This window comes from Lagenorhynchus albirostris, chromosome 15, assembly GCF_949774975.1.
Source record: "Lagenorhynchus albirostris chromosome 15, mLagAlb1.1, whole genome shotgun sequence".
NCBI classification, from domain to species: Eukaryota; Metazoa; Chordata; class Mammalia; order Artiodactyla; family Delphinidae; genus Lagenorhynchus; species Lagenorhynchus albirostris.
The window spans coordinates 51,275,934-51,294,148 of NC_083109.1; the positions used below are offsets into that span (position 1 = coordinate 51,275,934).

Sequence of the window (18,215 nt, forward strand, 5' to 3'; positions counted from 1 at the left end):
CCTGGGCTTTCCAGAGGGACAGGATGGGGCTTGAGGCACGATGGCAGCACAAGGAGGGCTTGTCACAATACAGGACACCGTGGCTCGGGGTGCTCACTGTCACTTTGAGACCAGGGAGCAGAAGAGTGTGTTCCAGAAGGGGCAACACTGGGACAGGTGCGACAGAGACGGGTGCATGGAGGGCGGGTGGGTGGTAAGGCTGCCAGGCCTTGTGGCGGAGCCTGGTGTTGGCGCCGCACCGAAGCCAGGGAGCCACCCGACTCAAACGGCACTGTACTTATATTCACTTATCCTGTTGCCTCCTGTAGGGTATGCGATCCTAAAGGAAAAACATCTATCTCACAGTTTTTGTATTTCTTGTTCTTAGCACTATATCTGCTAAATAAAGCATTCAAGCAATGTTTGACCAATGTATTAACCGTCTGGAGCTCACCCCGTAGTTCTGAGGGGTGAAGGCTAAATTTCACATCTTCATCAAAGATGGAAACACACTCCGGGATCATTACCTAGACCTGAGAGGAGCTTGGCCAGCCTGATGCTGCTGAGGTGCTCCCGGGAGGGGCCCCAGGGAAGATGCCAACACACTCACAACGTGGGAGTGGAGTTTCCAGTGATCAGAGCTCGGCTGCTCTGCTGTCTGAGTCACTGCGCGTGTCAGGAACCTGGCTGAGTCTGTGCAAGTGTTAATATATAGGGCTGTGATGTGAACTCGGGTCCTGACAGCCGGCCCACTGCCCTGCTGCCCACCCCCCCGGGCTGTAGGTCCACCTCAGATGGGTGTTCCAGATGACTATCAAGGGGATTGCTTTATTATCACACTTCAGAAAAATCATCAAGGCTGAGCCCTAGACAGATGCAGACGCACGTTTACTTACCGCAGGAAGACTTCCTCCATGGTGGTGACAGAGGCCCCAAAGCTGGCGATGCCCAGCTCCTTCTGCTTCTTCTCCAGTTTAGCAAAAAGACTTTCAAACCTGAAGAAAAAGACCGAGTGATGAGTCACTTCTCAGTGACTTTCTAGATAATTTGTTTCTAAATAATCACCTCTGTGCTGTACGGGGGAGGAGCAAAGGAAGGTTAGCTCCTTGAGATGCCTTCTCAAAAAAAAAAAAAGAAGTTAGGCTTTGTTCTTCCCCTGCACACCCTTTCTCCCCCCATGTAACATTTCTTTTTTAATAATCTTTTTTTTTTTTGGCCATGCCGCACAGCTAGCAGGATCTCAGTTCCCCGACCAGGGATTGAACCCAGGCCACAGCAGGGAAAGTGATGAATCCTAACCACGAGACCACCAAGGAATTCCCACACATAACATTTTTGGAGTATGTTGGCCTATAAGGCACTCTTCGATACCTATACACCTACATGAAATCACAAAGCAAACCAAAAGAAATTGATGAATATTCTTTTACTTATTGGGTAGGGAAGTACTTTCTAAGAAGAAATAACAAAGGAAAAGATATAACCCATTAATCCCATCTGCAGGGGGAAAAAAATCCCACAAAATTAAAAGGCAGCAACAAATCAGAAAATGTTGCGACACAAATGGTTGATGTTAATACATAAGCCGTGAACATGCAACACGCAGAAGAAGCGACGCTTATAGCCCAATAAGCATGGGAAGCGGTCAACCTCCCGCCAGCAGGAATGGAAGAAATACAAAATGCCAATTACGTGTGTGTGTGCCACTTTCACCCATTAGATACACAAATATTAATAAGAAATTTTACTCAAAGTTGGCAACTGTGGAGTAAATGGACACTCCCCTATGCTGCTGCTGGGGAAGTCAAACACATCACCTTTCCAGAAGTGAATCTGGTAAAATTTACCCCACTATTGGGAATCTATTCTAAGGGGTCATTGGAGATGTTGACAAAGATTTTTCTAAAAGGATGTGCATTAGCACATTTGTGTGTGTGTGATAACAGAGTAGGTGTAAAACAAATGATACTATATCTAAGTCAGAGAGGACTCCCCTGGTGGAGCAGTGGTTAAGAATCCGTCTGCTGGGCTTCCCTCGTGGCTCAGTGGTTAAGAATCTGCCTGCCAATGCAGGAGACACGGGTTCGAGCCCTGGTCTGGGAAGATCCCACATGCCGCGGAGCAACTAAGCCCGTGCACCGTAACTACTGAGCCTGTGCTCTAGAGCCCGCAAGCTACAACTATTGAAGCCCATGCGCCTAGAGCCCATGCTCCACAAGAAGAGAAGTCACCGCAATGAGAAGCCCATGCACCGCAATGAAGAGTAGCCCCAGCTCACCGCAACTAGAGAAAGCCCGCACATAGGAACGAAGACCCAACGCAGCCAAAAAAAAAAAAAAAAAATCTGCCTGCCAATGCAGGGGACTGGGTTCGAGCCCTGGTCCAGGAGGATCCCACATGCCACAGAGCAACTAAGCTTGTGCACCACAACTACTGAGCCTGCTCTCTAGAGCCCGCGAACCACAAATACTGAGCCTGCAAGCCACAACTACTGAAGCCCGCATGCCTAGAGCCCATGCCCCGCAAGAAGAGAAGCCGCTGCAATGAGAAGCCCGTGCACCGCAACTAAGAATATCCCTTGCTAGCTGCAACTAGAGAAAGCCCGTGCACAACAAAGACCCAACACAGCCAAAAATAAATAAATTAATTAATTAAAAAAAAATGAGTCAGAGAACACTGTCGTGATTAAAACAACATTTCTCAATCCAGATTGCAGCAAGATTAATGTACTTTTAAGTCTTCTATTCCGAAGTTTCTGAATGTGACTTAAAGAGTTTGTTTTTCACCTCCCCACACCGGGAGTCTGCTCTGTTTATGAGGCCTGTGTTCATGACTCAGATTCTGAGACCAAGAAGACACACGAGTTCACAGCTGCACACTAACCCTGAGTGGCTGCAGTGTGAGGAGTGAGCCTCGTGCCGAGTGTGGATGGCACCAGGGCACTGAGTACCCTGTGATGAGCCACTCTTCTCCCTCTCGGGTACAGCCCTGATGCACAGGGAGGCCTGGCACCCTGGGCCCAGCAAGCAGATTCACTGGATACCGACCATCACAGGCCCAGGAACTAAGAGGTGCCCCTGGCCAAGCCACACAGGTGCAGGGCGGGTGACTCTACACACGGAGCCCTTAAGGCCCCCTGAACCTCCTTCTCAGATCTGTACCTGTGAGTGCTCTGGGACACACACATGCCTGTGCTTGGTCTCTCTAGGATGTGTACCTGTCCGTGCTCTCTGGGACATGTATGTACCTGTGTGTGCTCTCCTTGGGAAGAATGAACGACAGCTCTGCTCCGGCACTGCTCTCCAGGGTGGCGTTGGGGACATGGTGGTGGACCAGCCGGGAGATGCCCTCGGGGTTGCAGTGAGGCTCCTTCACCAGCGTCATGTGGTAGCCTGCGCCTGGTACACCCAGGAGCCCAGTGAGGCTGCATCCCACTCTCCTCCTGGCCCACCCAGGGCCCCGGGCTCCTGCAGGTCAGGCTCCTGGGAAAGGGGCTGCAGAGCTGGGGCAAGTGAACTGGAATTGATGCATCTCAGGGCACCTCAATACTGCCCTGAGGGTCTCACCACCCCACCTCCACCCGCTGGGGAGAGATGCTGGAGGACCTGGGTTGCTGAGCATGATAAGGAGGTGAAACCAGAGCTGGACTTCAGATGTCAAGTCTCAGATACTGGGGTACAAATTGTCCCCAAAACCCCTTCTCCCTGCTTTCTCAGTAGCAGAACCTAAGGGCAAAGGCCACTCTCTTACAGCCTCCCCCCAGCCTGATGGTGACCATACTAGGTCACCTTCTGCTTTCAGGGCTGTGTGCTGGTCAGAGGAAGCTGCAGATATGAGGGGTGCAAATCCTGGGGTGTCCTGGGGGTGGGGTGCTGGTCTTCTGTATTGGCTCCTTCTGCTGGCGGGACATGGATGTGACCTGGCATGCCAGGACCATGTTAGACCATGAGTTGTCCTCGAGATGGGAAGCCATGCTCATACAGCAAAGATGGGGCTGACTCCACGCGCTGCCCACCAGCCCTAGACAGTGCCGTGGGCCCCTCACTTGTTTGGGAGCTGCAAGGCTGGAGAGCGGGCTTGGTCTCTGCAATGGCACCCCTGCTCTTGGTGGCCCTGGCACTTGACTGCTAGTCCACTGCTCAAAGCTGAATGATGCTCCAAATCAAGACTACCTGCTTTATTCCTTCTTCATTCTCCCAGGCCCCTCTGCCTGGGGCCTCAGGTCTCTACCCACAGGTAGCAGAACAGGATGTCTAGAGAAGGCCTCTCTCTGCTTGATCTCAGGGGTCCTTCGGGAACGTTACCAGTGGATACTTTCTCCAGCACACTGGGCCAGCAACGCTGACCCCACACAGAATGGAGTTTCGGCTGCCTGCCCCATTGCTTGCCTGTGGCCGCTCACCATATTTCTGCTTCAGGAACAGAGATGACCCGCAGCACTGCAGCTCCCCCTTGGCCATGATGGCGATGCGGTCCCCCAGCAGGTCGGCCTCATCCATGAAGTGGGTGGTCAGCAGGATGGTGTGGTCACTTTTGTGCTGCTGAAGAAGGTCCCAGATGGCCCTCCTGGAGATGGCGTCCATGCCTGAGGTGGGCTCGTCCAGCATCAGCACCTGGAGGGCAGAGGAAAGGGCTTGTGATGACGGCAGAGCCACGTCCTAGGCCCAGGCTGCTGTGCTGCAGGCCCCGCCGCCCCTACCTTGGAGCCTGCGATAAGGGCAATGCCGATGGAGAGCTTGCGCCTCATCCCCCCGCTCAGGAACCTGCTCCGGGAGTCCCCCTTGTCCTCCAGACTGAGGATGTGCAGCATGCGTTTGACTTCTTCAGGGCACTTCTGGCGCGACAAGCCTTTCAGCTGACACAGGAGGGGACAGAGATCTGGCAGCGGCTTCTGATGGGAGGCCAGCCCGTCCAGCTGGCACTGGAATGGTGCTGTCTCCGTCCCTCCCCAGGCTGGATCTCGTGTCCTGACACCCACCCACCCCACAATTCACGAACGCCTCCTCGGAGCAGGTTCAGTTTGCTGGGAGGCTAAGGGCTCACATGGCTGCCCTGGGGACCCGAGCATGTAGGTGATGGAATAACCACGACGACCCATGAATCCTGTCACCTGCCAGCTCACCTGAGCATAGAAATACAGGTGTTCTGCGACAGTCAGGTTGTCAAACAAGACGTCATGCTGCGGGCACAGGCCCAAGCTCTTCCGGATCTGAGCCATATCTTGGGAGATTTCATACCCACTGATATATGCCCGTCCACTGGTCGGGGGAAAGAGACCTAGGGCCGAGCAGAAGACCCCGGGGCTCAAGTTCAGCGCGAACATCCTCCAGTAGCACGAGGAGTGCTGAGCTTCCCTGGTTCACACGGTGTGCACCCTGCCGTGTGGGTCTCCGGAGACAGAGGAGGGTGGGGGATGCCCACTGCCAGGATGTGTGGCTTGTAAGGAATGAGAGAGGCGCATCCCCCACGCTCTCCGAGCCCAGGCTGGCTCATTCAGGACGACTTTCTAGGAGAGTGGGCTCGGGACTAAATCAGCGTGGGTGGGGCCGCCTCTGTGTGGCCTGAGAGGCTCCCACCCTGTTCCCAGAGCCCCTGGGGCTCCACTAGCTATCAGCACAGCAGGGGGAGGACAAGAGCCACCTGAGGGCACAAGGCCGGGGCAGCTTGAGGTGGCCTTGAAGGAAGGGCCTGGAGGTCAGGGTAGGGCATGAAGGCTGGGCCCCTCACCAGTGAGCATGGAGAGGGTGGTAGTCTTCCCCGCGCCGTTGTGGCCCAGCAGAACAGTGATCTGGCCTTCATACAGGTTCAGGTTCAGGTCTCTGACAGCTGCCTTGCCCTTGTTCCCCACTCTGAACACCTGCAGGAAAGGCAGAGGGTGGCCCCAGACTTCAGGAGCCCCTCACTGCAAAGGGCCCCTTCTACTCCCCTCTGGAATGCCCATCCAAGCGTCTGGGGAGGAGACCACGCCCAGTACCACCAACCAGCGCACAGAGGCAGGAAGAGGACTGAGAGGAGGCCCCGCTGCTTCCTGCTGCTCTCCGCCCCACCCCAGGTCCACAGCACCCAGGTGTTTTGGTGTCTCGGCAGGACTAGAAGGCCCATGACGCCCAGGCATCATATACGGCGAGCTCAGAGAGCGTCCACTGCAAAGCTGGTCAGAGGTTAAGTGGGGCAGCACAGGTTGCTGACTTGACCCTGAGCCTCCACACTGGGCCCTGGGGACACAGCCTGAGGGATGGCTGGTGCCCAGGAGAGCCGGTCAGAGGGCAGCCACAGGAATCCAGGAGAAACAAGGCCCAGAGGATGGTCTCCGCCCCATGACCCTGCGGTCCCCATCCCCATAGGTATGGCACCTTGGACACATGCTTGATCTTGATCCCGGCTACCAGGTCCTCTGGCTCAGCTTCAAAGTACTCAGTCCTAAGCACTTTCTCAGGATCATCGTCTTCCTCCTCTTTCCCTAGAACTGTCCTCGGGTGTCCGCACCAATATGAGGGCTAGGATGGAAATCAGAAGCTCTCAAACAGCCAATTCACGTCAGTTCATTTTGTTTGCGACAACCAACTGACAAGCTAGAGCAGACAGTAGCCGCCCTTAGACTCCCCTGCAGGGAAGACGCTGCTTAGAGTTCAGAGTTGGGGTGAGACCCAGCGCAGTTCTGCACCCAGCTGCCCTGGGAAGCTCTGAGACTGTTTCCTATTCCGCTGAAGGGGCTTACTATGCACGTCAACTCAGAGGTGATACAGGGAAAGTTAACAATGGAATTTAATACAAAAACAGGTCATTAAGTCCAGCCCAGAGCCATGTGGGGCGAGCCCCCAGCTGCATCCTCACTCAGCCACGCAGGCGCTCGTGAAATAAGCAGGAGAAGCCCAAGGGCCAGCCTCCCTCTGCTGGGAGGAGGCCTCCCCTTCTACAGTCTGGCCCCAGCAGTGCAGGTGTCACTTGAGGGTGGCACACTGATGGCACAGTGGCTGGGCAGGGTCACAAGAGCAGTGAGCACAGGGCCCTGGAAAAATGCCCACACCCCGGAGGGAAGCCCTGCGGGGGGAGAACATCTCACCCACAGCTCTAGCCCCCACGTACCCCACAGCCTGGGGTGGTTCCTCATATCACAGTCTGTTGGTTTTAGGGGACACATGTCTCAAGTTTTAAGTGACTGAAATCAGAATGTGTCTTACAAATCACAGAAATGCCATAGTTTTAACTGTCAGTATCTTTCTTTCTTAGTGATGAAGTAACGGTGCCTCTAAGAATCAGGGTCATCTTAGATTTTTTTTAAATGTATTTATAGCTTTATTTTATTTTTATTTATTTGGCTGCACCACACGGCTTGTGGGATCTTAGTTACCTGATCAGGGATCTGAACCCTACCCTGGCAGTGAAAGCCCAAGTCCTAACATAACCACTGGACCGCCACAGAATTCCCCAAGGGCCATCTTAGATTTGATGAAATACAGTAAATGGATGCTTGATAAATATTTGTTGAATCAAAGAACGAACAATGAAGTGGCACCTGGCTAACCTAGCTCACCAATAGGGAATTAAGTTAACGATACAGTGGTACATCCATGGAATACTGTGTAGTCATTAAAAAGTGAAGTTGGTTGATAAAATCACATATGTTTAAATAGAAATATATTTATACATAAAATTTAAAAATTTATAAACATATGTAGATAAAAATCTAAAAACATATTTGTAAATAGACCACATGTATATGTACTTAAGATATCTAAGCTGTACTGTTACGTTAAAAAAAAAAAAGCAAGTTTCAAGCATTTTTACAATATAATCCCCCCATCTAAAAACAAGCGTATATATGTTATAGCTGCACATGCATAGAAAATCATCTGAAGAGCTACACCTCAAAGTGTCAGCGATGTTCATCTCTGGGTGGTGGGAGTGTGCTGTGCACTCCAGCACGTGATCGTTCTTACACAAAGCTCTATTACTTTGTAGGCAGAAAACCCAACAAGATGTTTTTTGAGAAAGACGGCTGGGAGGGGGCCTTGTACTGGCCCTGTGGCAGGCCAGCCAGCGCCAGCTCCTCCTCTCAGACCTTGGAGCGCAGGGATAACCTCGGGCGTGGGTGTCTCGGGGTCCCTAGGACACATGGCTCATGACAGCGCACAGGGCATGCATTGCATGTCAGGGACTAGAGGTGCCTGGGGTGGGTGCTGGGCCCACCTCTACCCCCACAGAGGTGGCTGTCAGAACTTACCAGGATGAAGAAATACCAGGGCTGGGGCACACCGAACTGGCCTGGGAAGATGGCCTCCACATACCAGGTCACCAGGCTGTAGAGGACGGAGTCCAGCAATAGCATGCCGAGCACTTGCCCAAAGGAGAAGTCGTCGTCCACGTTGACAGGACTCAGGAGGTCTCGCCACTGGACACCTGTGCCTGGAAGACATGCCAGGAAACAGGCCTGAAGCGGACCCGTGGTCACCAATGTACACGTGTGCGCAGCAGTGCAAAGTCAGTGTGACGCTTCCCTGCCTACAGCAAACCTGACAACTTTCTTCAGGCCTTTAGACAAGAGCAAGTCACCAAATCGGTGTCATAGAACTAACAAAAGCTTGTGAACTGACGAGAGGGGCTCATGTTTGATTTATGACATATACACACATAAACACATATCCATCTACATAACATACCTGTACATATACACGGATGCACATACACGTGTACATACACATACACACGTACACGTATGTGATCTGGGTAAGGCCAACACTGGAAGAGGCTGCATTTAATATAAGTCTTTTCAAAAAAAAAGGAAACACTCCCGGCATAAATAAAGCTCTGTTTAGTGGTGCTCGTGGTGTTCTGTCCTCTCTCTGGTTTGCAACATCACAGTCCAAATGATGCTTGGGGATTCTGTGCGGCTGGACCACCTGGGTTGGCTCGAGAGCCCGTGATGGAAATGGCTGCTCTCCAGCCTTGGTCACTGTTCACTTTCAAACAACTAGAAGTTTGTCTATTTTAAGAAAATTCAGGGACTTCCCTGGTGGTGCAATGGTTAAGAATCTGCTTGCCAATGCAGGGAACACGGGTTTGATCCCTGGTCCGGGAAGATCTCACACACCGTGGAGCAACGAAGCCCATGTGCCACAACTACTAAGCCTGCACTCTAGAGCCTGCATGCCACTACTGAAGCCCACAGGCCTAGAGCCTGTGCTCCGCAACAAAGAGTAGGCCCTGCTTGCCACAACTAAAGAAAGCCCGCGTGCAGCAACAAAGACCCAACACAGCCAAAAGATAAAAAATAAAAAACAGGAGAAAATTTTAAAAAAAAAGAAGAAAATTCAGTATAGAATTTTGAAAACCAAGAGGTGCCATGTAGTTAGACTCCTCTTTATAAATGGCTTTTTAAAAAGCATTTGAACCCTGGAAGGGACTATGCCTTTAAAAAATCTACATTTTATCACACACTACTGAACATGGAGAACCACGTATATTTAAAAGCACCAATGTCATAGGACTTTTGCCAACTGAAGAAAAAAATTCTAATTAAGGATAAAGCCACACTAAAGGTTCCCGTGGCCACCCACCTCCCTCCCTCCTTAGACCCACAACTAGGAAGCTACAACTAGGCATTGCATGACTGGAAGAAACCAGAGCATTCAGCCTGATAGAGAACATCTGGGTGGGGCGGGGTGAAACCATCTCAAAATGCACTCAGGTCAGTCACTCAGAAGCGAGGTTGTATTTCACCTCCTGCTAGCAGAGCCAGAGCAACACCAGGAGCTCCCGGGAGACGGACACCGACACAACACCAGCCACGCATAAACTCATCCTGTCCCTTCTGTCTCCGCTTGGAACCAAGGCAAGTGAGACAGAGGCAGGGCCAGGTCTGGGTCCACTTGCCTCTTCAAGGCCCTTCTGTGAGGTGGTCTGAGTGATCCAGAAATGAATGGGGCCTTCTCCTAAGAGGTGAGCACTCCATCTCTGGAGATTTCCCACTAGATGTGGGGTTAAGGGTTAAACTAGGCGTCCTCTCAACCCTTTAGAGGAGCAGCCTTGACTCTACCATGTGAAATCTGAGCATCTCCTGCAGGGTTTGCAAAATGGGAGCCCACAGGCCAACGTCAGCCCTAGAGGTGTTTATTTGACACCCATGACATTTTAAAAATCAGGAAATTTCACAAAACTCAAGAAAGCAATGTCCTGGTCTGTGACTTGTTCCTCTCTCAGGCCTTCCTGCCGTCATCACCAATTACTGCAGGAGGTATCAGGGAAACAGGAGGAGGGGAGATGCTAGTTCTACAAGTTCACCAAGAGCTGGGAACCCTTCGAACCCTGCAGACTGAGACCTCTGGCCTAGGAATCCTAAAGCCTCGAGAGGCAGGCAGAGACTCAGAGGCGACCAACTTGAATCCCACCATTGGCAGATGCAGACGCTCACGGCCAGCGTTTTCCTGAAGTAACGGCCAGTTCCAGGCAGGGCTTCGAGGGGAGCTCAGAGCCGGGACCGCAATGGCCAGGTGGTGGCCAACATTGCATTGGACACCTCAACTCTCTGTCCTGTTAACCACGTGTCTCTGACCTACCTCTCCTGTGGCTCTGGTCACTCCTCCCCGTCTGCCCTGGGCGTGAGCCTCCCCCTCGCCGAGGACCTGCCTTCCAAATGCACTGTTCGTTTAGCTGTGCTGATGTGTCTGATTATCGTTGGAGCGAGAGTCTTGAGTCTGGAGGCCCCTCTGCTTAGACCCTCTGGGGGTAACTGAATCAGCAAGGACAGCCCATGTAAAGGAAAATACTCACCTTTTGCTTCAAATTTTCCTATGAGCTGGGCTCCCATTGCCATGGCAACATTGGACAGGAGGCAGGAGAACAGCTTCTGGCTAAGCGTCATCCAGTTGTATCGAGGGGCAACGAAGAAGTAAGGGATGTACGTGAAGAAGTAGAGGAAGCCCCCGATGGCTGCTGCCACATTGGCTATGGGCGGAGAGAGGAAGACAAGTGTGCCAGAACCAGGCGAGGGCATCTGCACTGATGGGCTCCATCCGTGGCACAAAGGACGCCTCTCTTGGGCGAGCTGCCCAACCCCAGCCTGGCAGGAGCCGGGGACACGGGGACACAAGCCTCAGTGCTGGGGGGGGGGGCGCTCCATGCTCGGCTCTCAGCCTCTGCCCTTGTTGGCGTGCCTGTGCCCACCCCAGGAACCCCAAGGGGATTTCTCCACCCTCTCCTGCAGACCTACCTCCAGCTATCTGGGCATCGCACACCTGACACGACTAACACGGAGCATGTGATCCCCCGCCTGGTCCTGCCCCATCTTGTTCACTCGTGCATCCCACAGATACTCGCTGGGCACCTGCTCTGTGCCAGGCCCTGTTCCAGGCACCAGGAAACAGAACAGACAAAGCCCTCCACTCGGGGAGCTTAGGATCCAGTGTGGACACAGCCAGTAGACAAGAAGGTAAGTAAAGCAGATGGTGCTGGGTGGGTACAGCCCTGTGAAGAGCAACAAGCCACAGACCTGGGACAAGACACTCCCTAGGCTGAGGGTTGCAACTATAACCAGGCGGCCAAGGAAGGCTTTGATGAGGAGGTGAATGTGGAAAAGACCTGAAAGAGGTAAGGATGGGGTGGTGGAGGTGTGGGGAGACAGCGTGGCTTCAGTCGACGCAGTGCCCTTACACCCTTTGGTCTTAAGACTCCTTTAGCTGTAAACAGTTGTTGAGGATGTCAAAGAACTTTGTTTATGTGGGATACAAACATTATATATATGTCAACATTCCACTGTGTCAGAGATGAATACTAAGAAAATGTTAAGATATTTAAGAATAACAATAATAAACCCATTACAAGTTAACATAAGTATTTTTATGAACAACACCTGTATTTTCCACAATTTAGTGGGAAGAGTAGCCTTGTGAAACATTCTTGCAAACCTCTGTAAAGATTTAACCAATTACAGCTGGATTCTCATATCTGCTTCTGCATTCACTCTGATGTATTGCCTTGTTTTAGGTGAAGTGAATGAAGAAAATGAGCTTCACAGAGATCAGCAGTTGGAAAAGGGACAGGAATTTTAATAGCCTTTTTAGGTATTTTGGATATTCTTTGCTACCACACCACCACTTAACAAGGGGTGGTTTCTTAAAGGTGAGGTGCCACGTGGAATCAACCTGAACAATGAACTTTTTATACTCTGTTATGTGAAAATCTATTGGTCCATCTTGTACCTGGAATGGGTTATTTACTATTCTTGCATGATTTTTTAACATGATGCATGGCCATTTGGAAAATATTGCTCGTTGGGCAAAGAACATCTTCCAAATGTTGACACATTTTATTACACCACATAAAAAAAATCACACTGGGTAATATTATCACTAATTTCATAAAAAAGTAAGTAAGTACTGGGAGGCTGTAAAGCTCATGGTGGTAGATTAAAGTTTGCAAAATTCTATTTTTGTTGCCTGAAAGCCTGAATTTTGTAATTGACATCAGATATTGTCAGTTGTTTTCCTCAAAAAGGCAGCTCACACTTGAGAAAATGCTTACCAAATACCAGCAAGTGAATGACAGTGTGATGGTCATTGCTTCAAGCAAAAATGGTGTTCCGTGAAAAAAGTGGCTAGTTCAGCTGACAACTCGAACACCTGTACACATGCTGTTCCTCAAGAGAATCATTATACTACAATACTCAGGAAGCACTTTCTGTGGACATCTCATTCAGTCATGCAGAATATTAGAAAAGTATACTTGAGAGTCAAAGGTTAACAAAATTAACATTTTTTACTGTTCCGTCAAGGACATTTTTGAGTGAAACTGGCATTTTTGTTTGTTTGTTTACGAGAGTGTGTGGTGTGAAGAACACGCCACTGTCAAGTGCAGTTTGGAGCCTGTCTTGATCGTGCACAGGGCCGGCAGTTTTACCACTTTTGCTTCTGCACCATCAGTGCACATGTCAACATGGTAGAAAAGGCAAATGACATTCTGATATTATCACAAAAAGTTCTGATTTTGTGAACCTCTAAAGGTCCCAGGAGCCCGTGGACCACACTGGAGAACCTCTGACCTGGGCAGAAACTGAAGAGGGGCAGGGGCAGAACCAGGAAGGCCAGTTATGGGGCTACCGCTGTCAACCAGGCTGGAGATGACAGTGGCTTGGGCCAGGGCAGGGCTGTGGGGGAGGTGGGAGATGGCTGGAGTTCAGGGGTACCTTGTGGTACAGTGGACAGGATTTGACTGGACTGGGGCAGGATGCTAGAGGAAGAGGAGTCGAGGGCATTCCCAGGTTTTTAGTGTGAGCACATGGCAGAGATGGGGAAATGGGGTTTTGAGGACACCATCAGTAGTTCAGGACACGTCTGACTGAGACACATGTTAAACATCTAATGGGAGTTGCTGGGCATGAGTCTGAATCTGGGAATTATCCCCATGTTTAAAGCTCTCCAAAGGAGTAAGTTTGAGTAGGAAAGAGATAGACTTCAAAACAAGAATATCAAGGACTTAAGGAGGAAATGAAGAAATGCTTCCATTGATAAAAGGAGGATTTTTCCCCACAAAAATGGATGAAGAAACAAGAATAAGTGGATATGTACAACAATCAACTGGATAGTTGGTAAAGGATAAATATAGTCATAGAAATAAAATCTCAAAGATGAGACACAGTCTAGAACATACACAGTCAAAGAGAGAATTAGGGAATTAGAAGACAACTCTAAGGAATTCATATAGAGCTCAGCACAAAGAGATTTTTTTAAGCTATGAAAAAGCAGTTAAGAGACATAAAGAACAGACTGAGAGATATACTTACACCCAAGAGGGGTCTACTATAAAAAAAAGCAAATATAACAAGTATTGGTGAGGATGTGGAGAGATTGAAACACTTTTGCACTGTTGGTGGGAATATAAAACGGTTCAGCTGCTGTAGAAACAGTATGGCAGTTCCTCAAAAAATTAAAAATAGAATTACTAAAATAGTAAATTCTAAAAATAGAATCCAGTGGTTCTGCCTCTGGGTATACACTCAAATGAACTGAAAGCAGGGTCTCAAAGAGATCTTTGTACACCCATGTGCATAGCACCATTATTCACAATAGCCACAAACGTGGAAGCAACCCAAATATCCATTGATGAATGAATGGATATGCAAAATGTGGTCTATACATATGATGAAATATTACTCAGCCTTACAAAGGAAGGGAGCTCTGACACAAGCTGCAACAGGGATAAACCTTGAAGACATTATGCTAAATGAAGTAAGCCAGTCACAGAAAGACAAACGCTCCATGATTTCCACTTACGCGAGGTCCCGAGTAGTCAAATTCATAGAGACAGAAAGTGTAATGGTGGTTTCCAGGGTTGTGGGAACGGGGTAGGGAGTTAGTGTTTAACGGGGGCAGAGATTCAGTTTTGCAAGATGAAAAGATTTCTGGGGATGGATGTTGGTGACAGTTGCATGACAATGTGAATGTACTTAATGTCACTGAACTTTACACTTAAATGGTTAAGGTGGTAAATTTATGTCATATGTATTTTACCACATTAATAAAAAAAAAGTTACGAGACATGAAGGACAGACTGAGAGGCTTCAACTTAGGTCTAATAGAAGAGAAGGGGGATTAACAGGGAGCAAAGTCTGATTGATGACAAACGGAAATGCAGAACTGAAAAGACTTGAGTCCTCAGATCCAAACATCCATACAGAAAAATCAGACCTAGACTGTCAGCTGACTTCTTCCCAGCAATAATGGAAATCCGGTGGCAATAAGGTAATGTTATCAAAGCGCCAAGGAGAATTTTATACGCAGCTAAGACAGTATTCAGGAGTGAGGGCAAAACAGAGACATCTTCAGATACACAAAGTCAATGAGAATTAACCACTCGCTGAGCTTCACTGAAAGGACTGTTCAGGGATGTACTCTGACACCCAAAAAACTGAATCCAAAGGAAGGCACAGAGTAAAGAAAACCTCAGTCTCCGGGTTATTTCTGCTCAGGTGCCCTTGGACCCCTTGACCTTACTCATCCCAAGAGAAACTGCCGGTCTTCTGAGCTGTGCATCACCCACAGACCTCCACTCTCAGGGGCAGGACAACTCACCTTTGCTGAAGAAAGTGCTGACCATGAAGCTGAAGGAGATGGAGGAGATAGCAAAGCAGGCCAGAAAGACTAGCACCAGCGAGGGGTCACTGTGCGCGAGCACTGCCACATTCTTCTTCACCTGTGCAGCCATCCCGTTGGCAGGTGGGGGCAGGTCGGGGCAGGGTAGGGGAGACAAAACCAGGAAGAGTCTCAAACTTTCCCAGCCCCAAATGGAGCTGGTAAGGGTGGGAGAAGGGCTACACCAGTCCTCTCTACCAAAAGGGCAGACTCCCCAACCAAAGCCGTAAATGCGGAGTCTTGGGGTCTCCCTGGTGGTGCCACAGCTGTCTCTGGCCCTCCCACCAACTCCAACGCCTTGCTTTTCATGTGAGACCCCCTTCTGAAGCCACACTCACCTTGATGCAGAAGAGCAGGGTCATGAAGGAGACGGTGACGAGGAGGAAGATGAAGAACAGGAGGAACCATGCGGTCCAGTGCAGCCAGCTGCTGAGCCCCATCATGCGCATGTATTCCTGGGGGAGGGGCACATGTGCTGCTCCACACGCCCCACCGCCTGCCACCCCTGCCACACCAGACCCCAGGAGCCTCCCTCACACTAAACCTGCACCATCCAATACAGCGGCCTGAGGCCACACGTAGCTATTTTGGCTGAAATTACTTAAGATTAAAAAGCCAGCTCCTCAGCCGCGCCAGGCACAAGTGCCCAGTGGGGCCGTAGAGGACAGCAGACCCAGGCCTGTCTGTTACCATGGACAACACTGGTCTGGGGGAGGGGACCAGGGCTGATTAAGTGTCTCTTGTGTACCAGGCACTAAGGTAGGCTGATTTTCCAACTTCTTCTCATGGACAATTTCAAACCACCAGAAAAATAGGAAGATTGGAACGGTGGCCACTCACATACCACTTGGGCTCAGTGATCATTCAACATCCCGCCACACTGTTTTCATCTATGTACCTGGAGGCGCGTGCACGCACAAACATTTTTTCCTGAACCATTTCCTTGTCCACTGCTAACCACCTCAGTGTCGCACCATTTTATTAAAGTTATTTAGGCACCGAAGTGGACAGGACCCACCTCATTAGTTCTCCCAGCCCCTCATTTACAACAATTTAAAAGCGCCAACAGGGACTTCCCTGGTGGTCCAGTGGTTAAGACTTCGAGCTTCCAATGTAAGGGGCACGGGTTCAATCCCTCGTCGGGGAACTAGTAAGATGCCACATGCCACACGGTGTGGCAAAAAAAAAAAAAAAATCTCCAATAATCACAGAGTTGGCACCACTGAGAATACTCTAAACGTCCTTCCACTGGCACTGCAGACATTGCCAAAGGAAGAACTTCACATAAATTCTGGGTAATTCTGGCAGCGTCAGAGGTGAGAGCTTACAGAGGACACTATTCATCCAGATGTACATGGTTATGTCAGTGAGATGCCTGTGGAGCACACCTCACACACTTCCACACACTTCTCCATCCCCCACGACACTGCCTGACAGCTGGGCACCACAGCTGTCCTTGATCACATGCAAAGTTCGCTTCCTGCTCTCCATGTATGTGAACATTTGTCTTGTGTTGACCTACTGTTTCAACAGAAACAGAATTCAACCCGCATACGTAATTCAGAATTTCAGTAGCCACATCAAAAAAATTTAAAGGGGGACTTCCCTGGCGGTCCAGTGGTTAGGATTCCGCGCTTTCACTGCCGAGGGCGCGAGTTCCATCCCTGGTCGGGGAGCGAAGATCCTGCAAGTCGTGTGGCGTGGCCAAAAAAAAAAAGTTTAGGGACTACCCTGGTGGCACAGTGGTTAAGAATCCGCCTGCCAATGCAGGGGACACGGGTTCGAGCCCTGGTCTGGGAAGATACCACATGCCACGGAACAACTAAGCCTGTGCGCCACAGCTACTGAGCCTGTGCTCTACAGCCCGCGAGCCACAACTACTGAGCCTGCAAGCCACAACTACTGAAGCCCACATGCCTAGAGCCCATGCTCCGCAATAAGAGAAGCTACTGCAAAGAGAAGCCCACGCACCACAACGAAGAGTAGCCCCTGCTCACCACAACTAGAGAAAGCCCGCGCACAGCAACAAAGACCCACCCAATGCAGCCAAAAGAGTTTAAAGGAACAAATGAAATTAGTTTCAACAATGTATTTTACTTTACCTAATGTATCCAAAACACTGTCTTTTCAATGTTCAGTCCTTAACATACAGCACATGAACTACAGCGCTTTATCAGGGTTTTAAAAATCTGGACAGAACAGGCTTGATTTCAAAGAAGCCTGAGATGGGCTGAGCCATGTGGGCACTAGCCCCACGCCCAGCTGCCCTGGTGCCCCCAGTGCCCAGGAGCTGCCCCCACCTGATGACAGGACTCAGGACACGACAGCCCATGGCCACACTGTGCCCGGACTCAGGATCTCTCAAAGCCAAACGCAAACAGGGTTACCTTCAGTTTCCTCTCTTTCTCTTGCACGACAGCCCGGATGATGCTGAGTGAGGTGTAAGTGAAGCTCAGCATGAGCAGCAGGGGAAGCTGGTACTGGATGGCGACGAGGAAGGGGTCCGAGATAAAAGGCGGGTAAGGGAACCTCTTGGCGATCACGGTGAGCTTCTCAAACAGCTGGTGCGTGGAGGCGTTGGCGTGGTACTGCATGACAGCCCTGTCCACGGCATGCTGCACGGCCAGGAAGCCCTCACGGATATACCCTGAGTGCAGGAGCAGAGGACGTTCCGGCATGTGGGGTCGATACATGTGGGAGAAGCCAGGTCCTGGGTGCTGGTGCTCAGAGCGCTGAGGGCACTGAGCTGGTGAAGTGGCCTGGGGTTTCCTGCAGGCCTCCAGTTTGCAGGGGCCACCCTCGCTCTTTGGCTCGAGGCCCCTCCTTCCACCTTCCAAACCATCCAGGCAACATCTCTCTGACTGGCTTCCGTGTCATCACATCTTTCTCTGACTCTCTCTTCTGCCTCCCTTGCCCACTTTTAAGGACCTACTGGGATAATCGACAAGTCTTGTTCCCTTGAGACCAGCTGATCAGCAACTTTCATTCCATCCACCCTTAAGTTACCATCTCAAAGGGAGGCAGGAACCACAGACCAAAGGCCACCACTACACGACCTTTGTGTGCTTTGTGGTCCCTCCCTGCTGGCCCTTTCTGACTCCCCACATTTTT

The 18,215-nt window shown here is 50.5% G+C and overlaps 1 protein-coding gene across 3 annotated transcripts in view; it reads right to left on the minus strand.

Moving 5' to 3' along the window:
• The window catches only part of ABCA3 (ATP binding cassette subfamily A member 3), a 44,767-nt gene that overhangs the window by 12,914 nt on the left and 13,638 nt on the right, over positions 1-18,215 (minus strand). For all 3 annotated transcript variants that reach the window (XM_060122362.1, XM_060122363.1, XM_060122364.1), the window contains 12 exons: positions 17,492-17,751; positions 15,443-15,559; positions 15,045-15,165; positions 10,750-10,923; positions 8,204-8,385; positions 6,333-6,476; positions 5,707-5,836; positions 5,102-5,256; positions 4,679-4,834; positions 4,382-4,592; positions 3,227-3,377; positions 876-974 (listed from right to left, as the gene is read on the minus strand). In XM_060122362.1, coding sequence (XP_059978345.1) covers positions 876-974; positions 3,227-3,377; positions 4,382-4,592; positions 4,679-4,834; positions 5,102-5,256; positions 5,707-5,836; positions 6,333-6,476; positions 8,204-8,385; positions 10,750-10,923; positions 15,045-15,165; positions 15,443-15,559; positions 17,492-17,751 — 1,900 coding nt within the window. The remainder of the gene's footprint in view (positions 1-875; positions 975-3,226; positions 3,378-4,381; positions 4,593-4,678; positions 4,835-5,101; positions 5,257-5,706; positions 5,837-6,332; positions 6,477-8,203; positions 8,386-10,749; positions 10,924-15,044; positions 15,166-15,442; positions 15,560-17,491; positions 17,752-18,215) is intronic.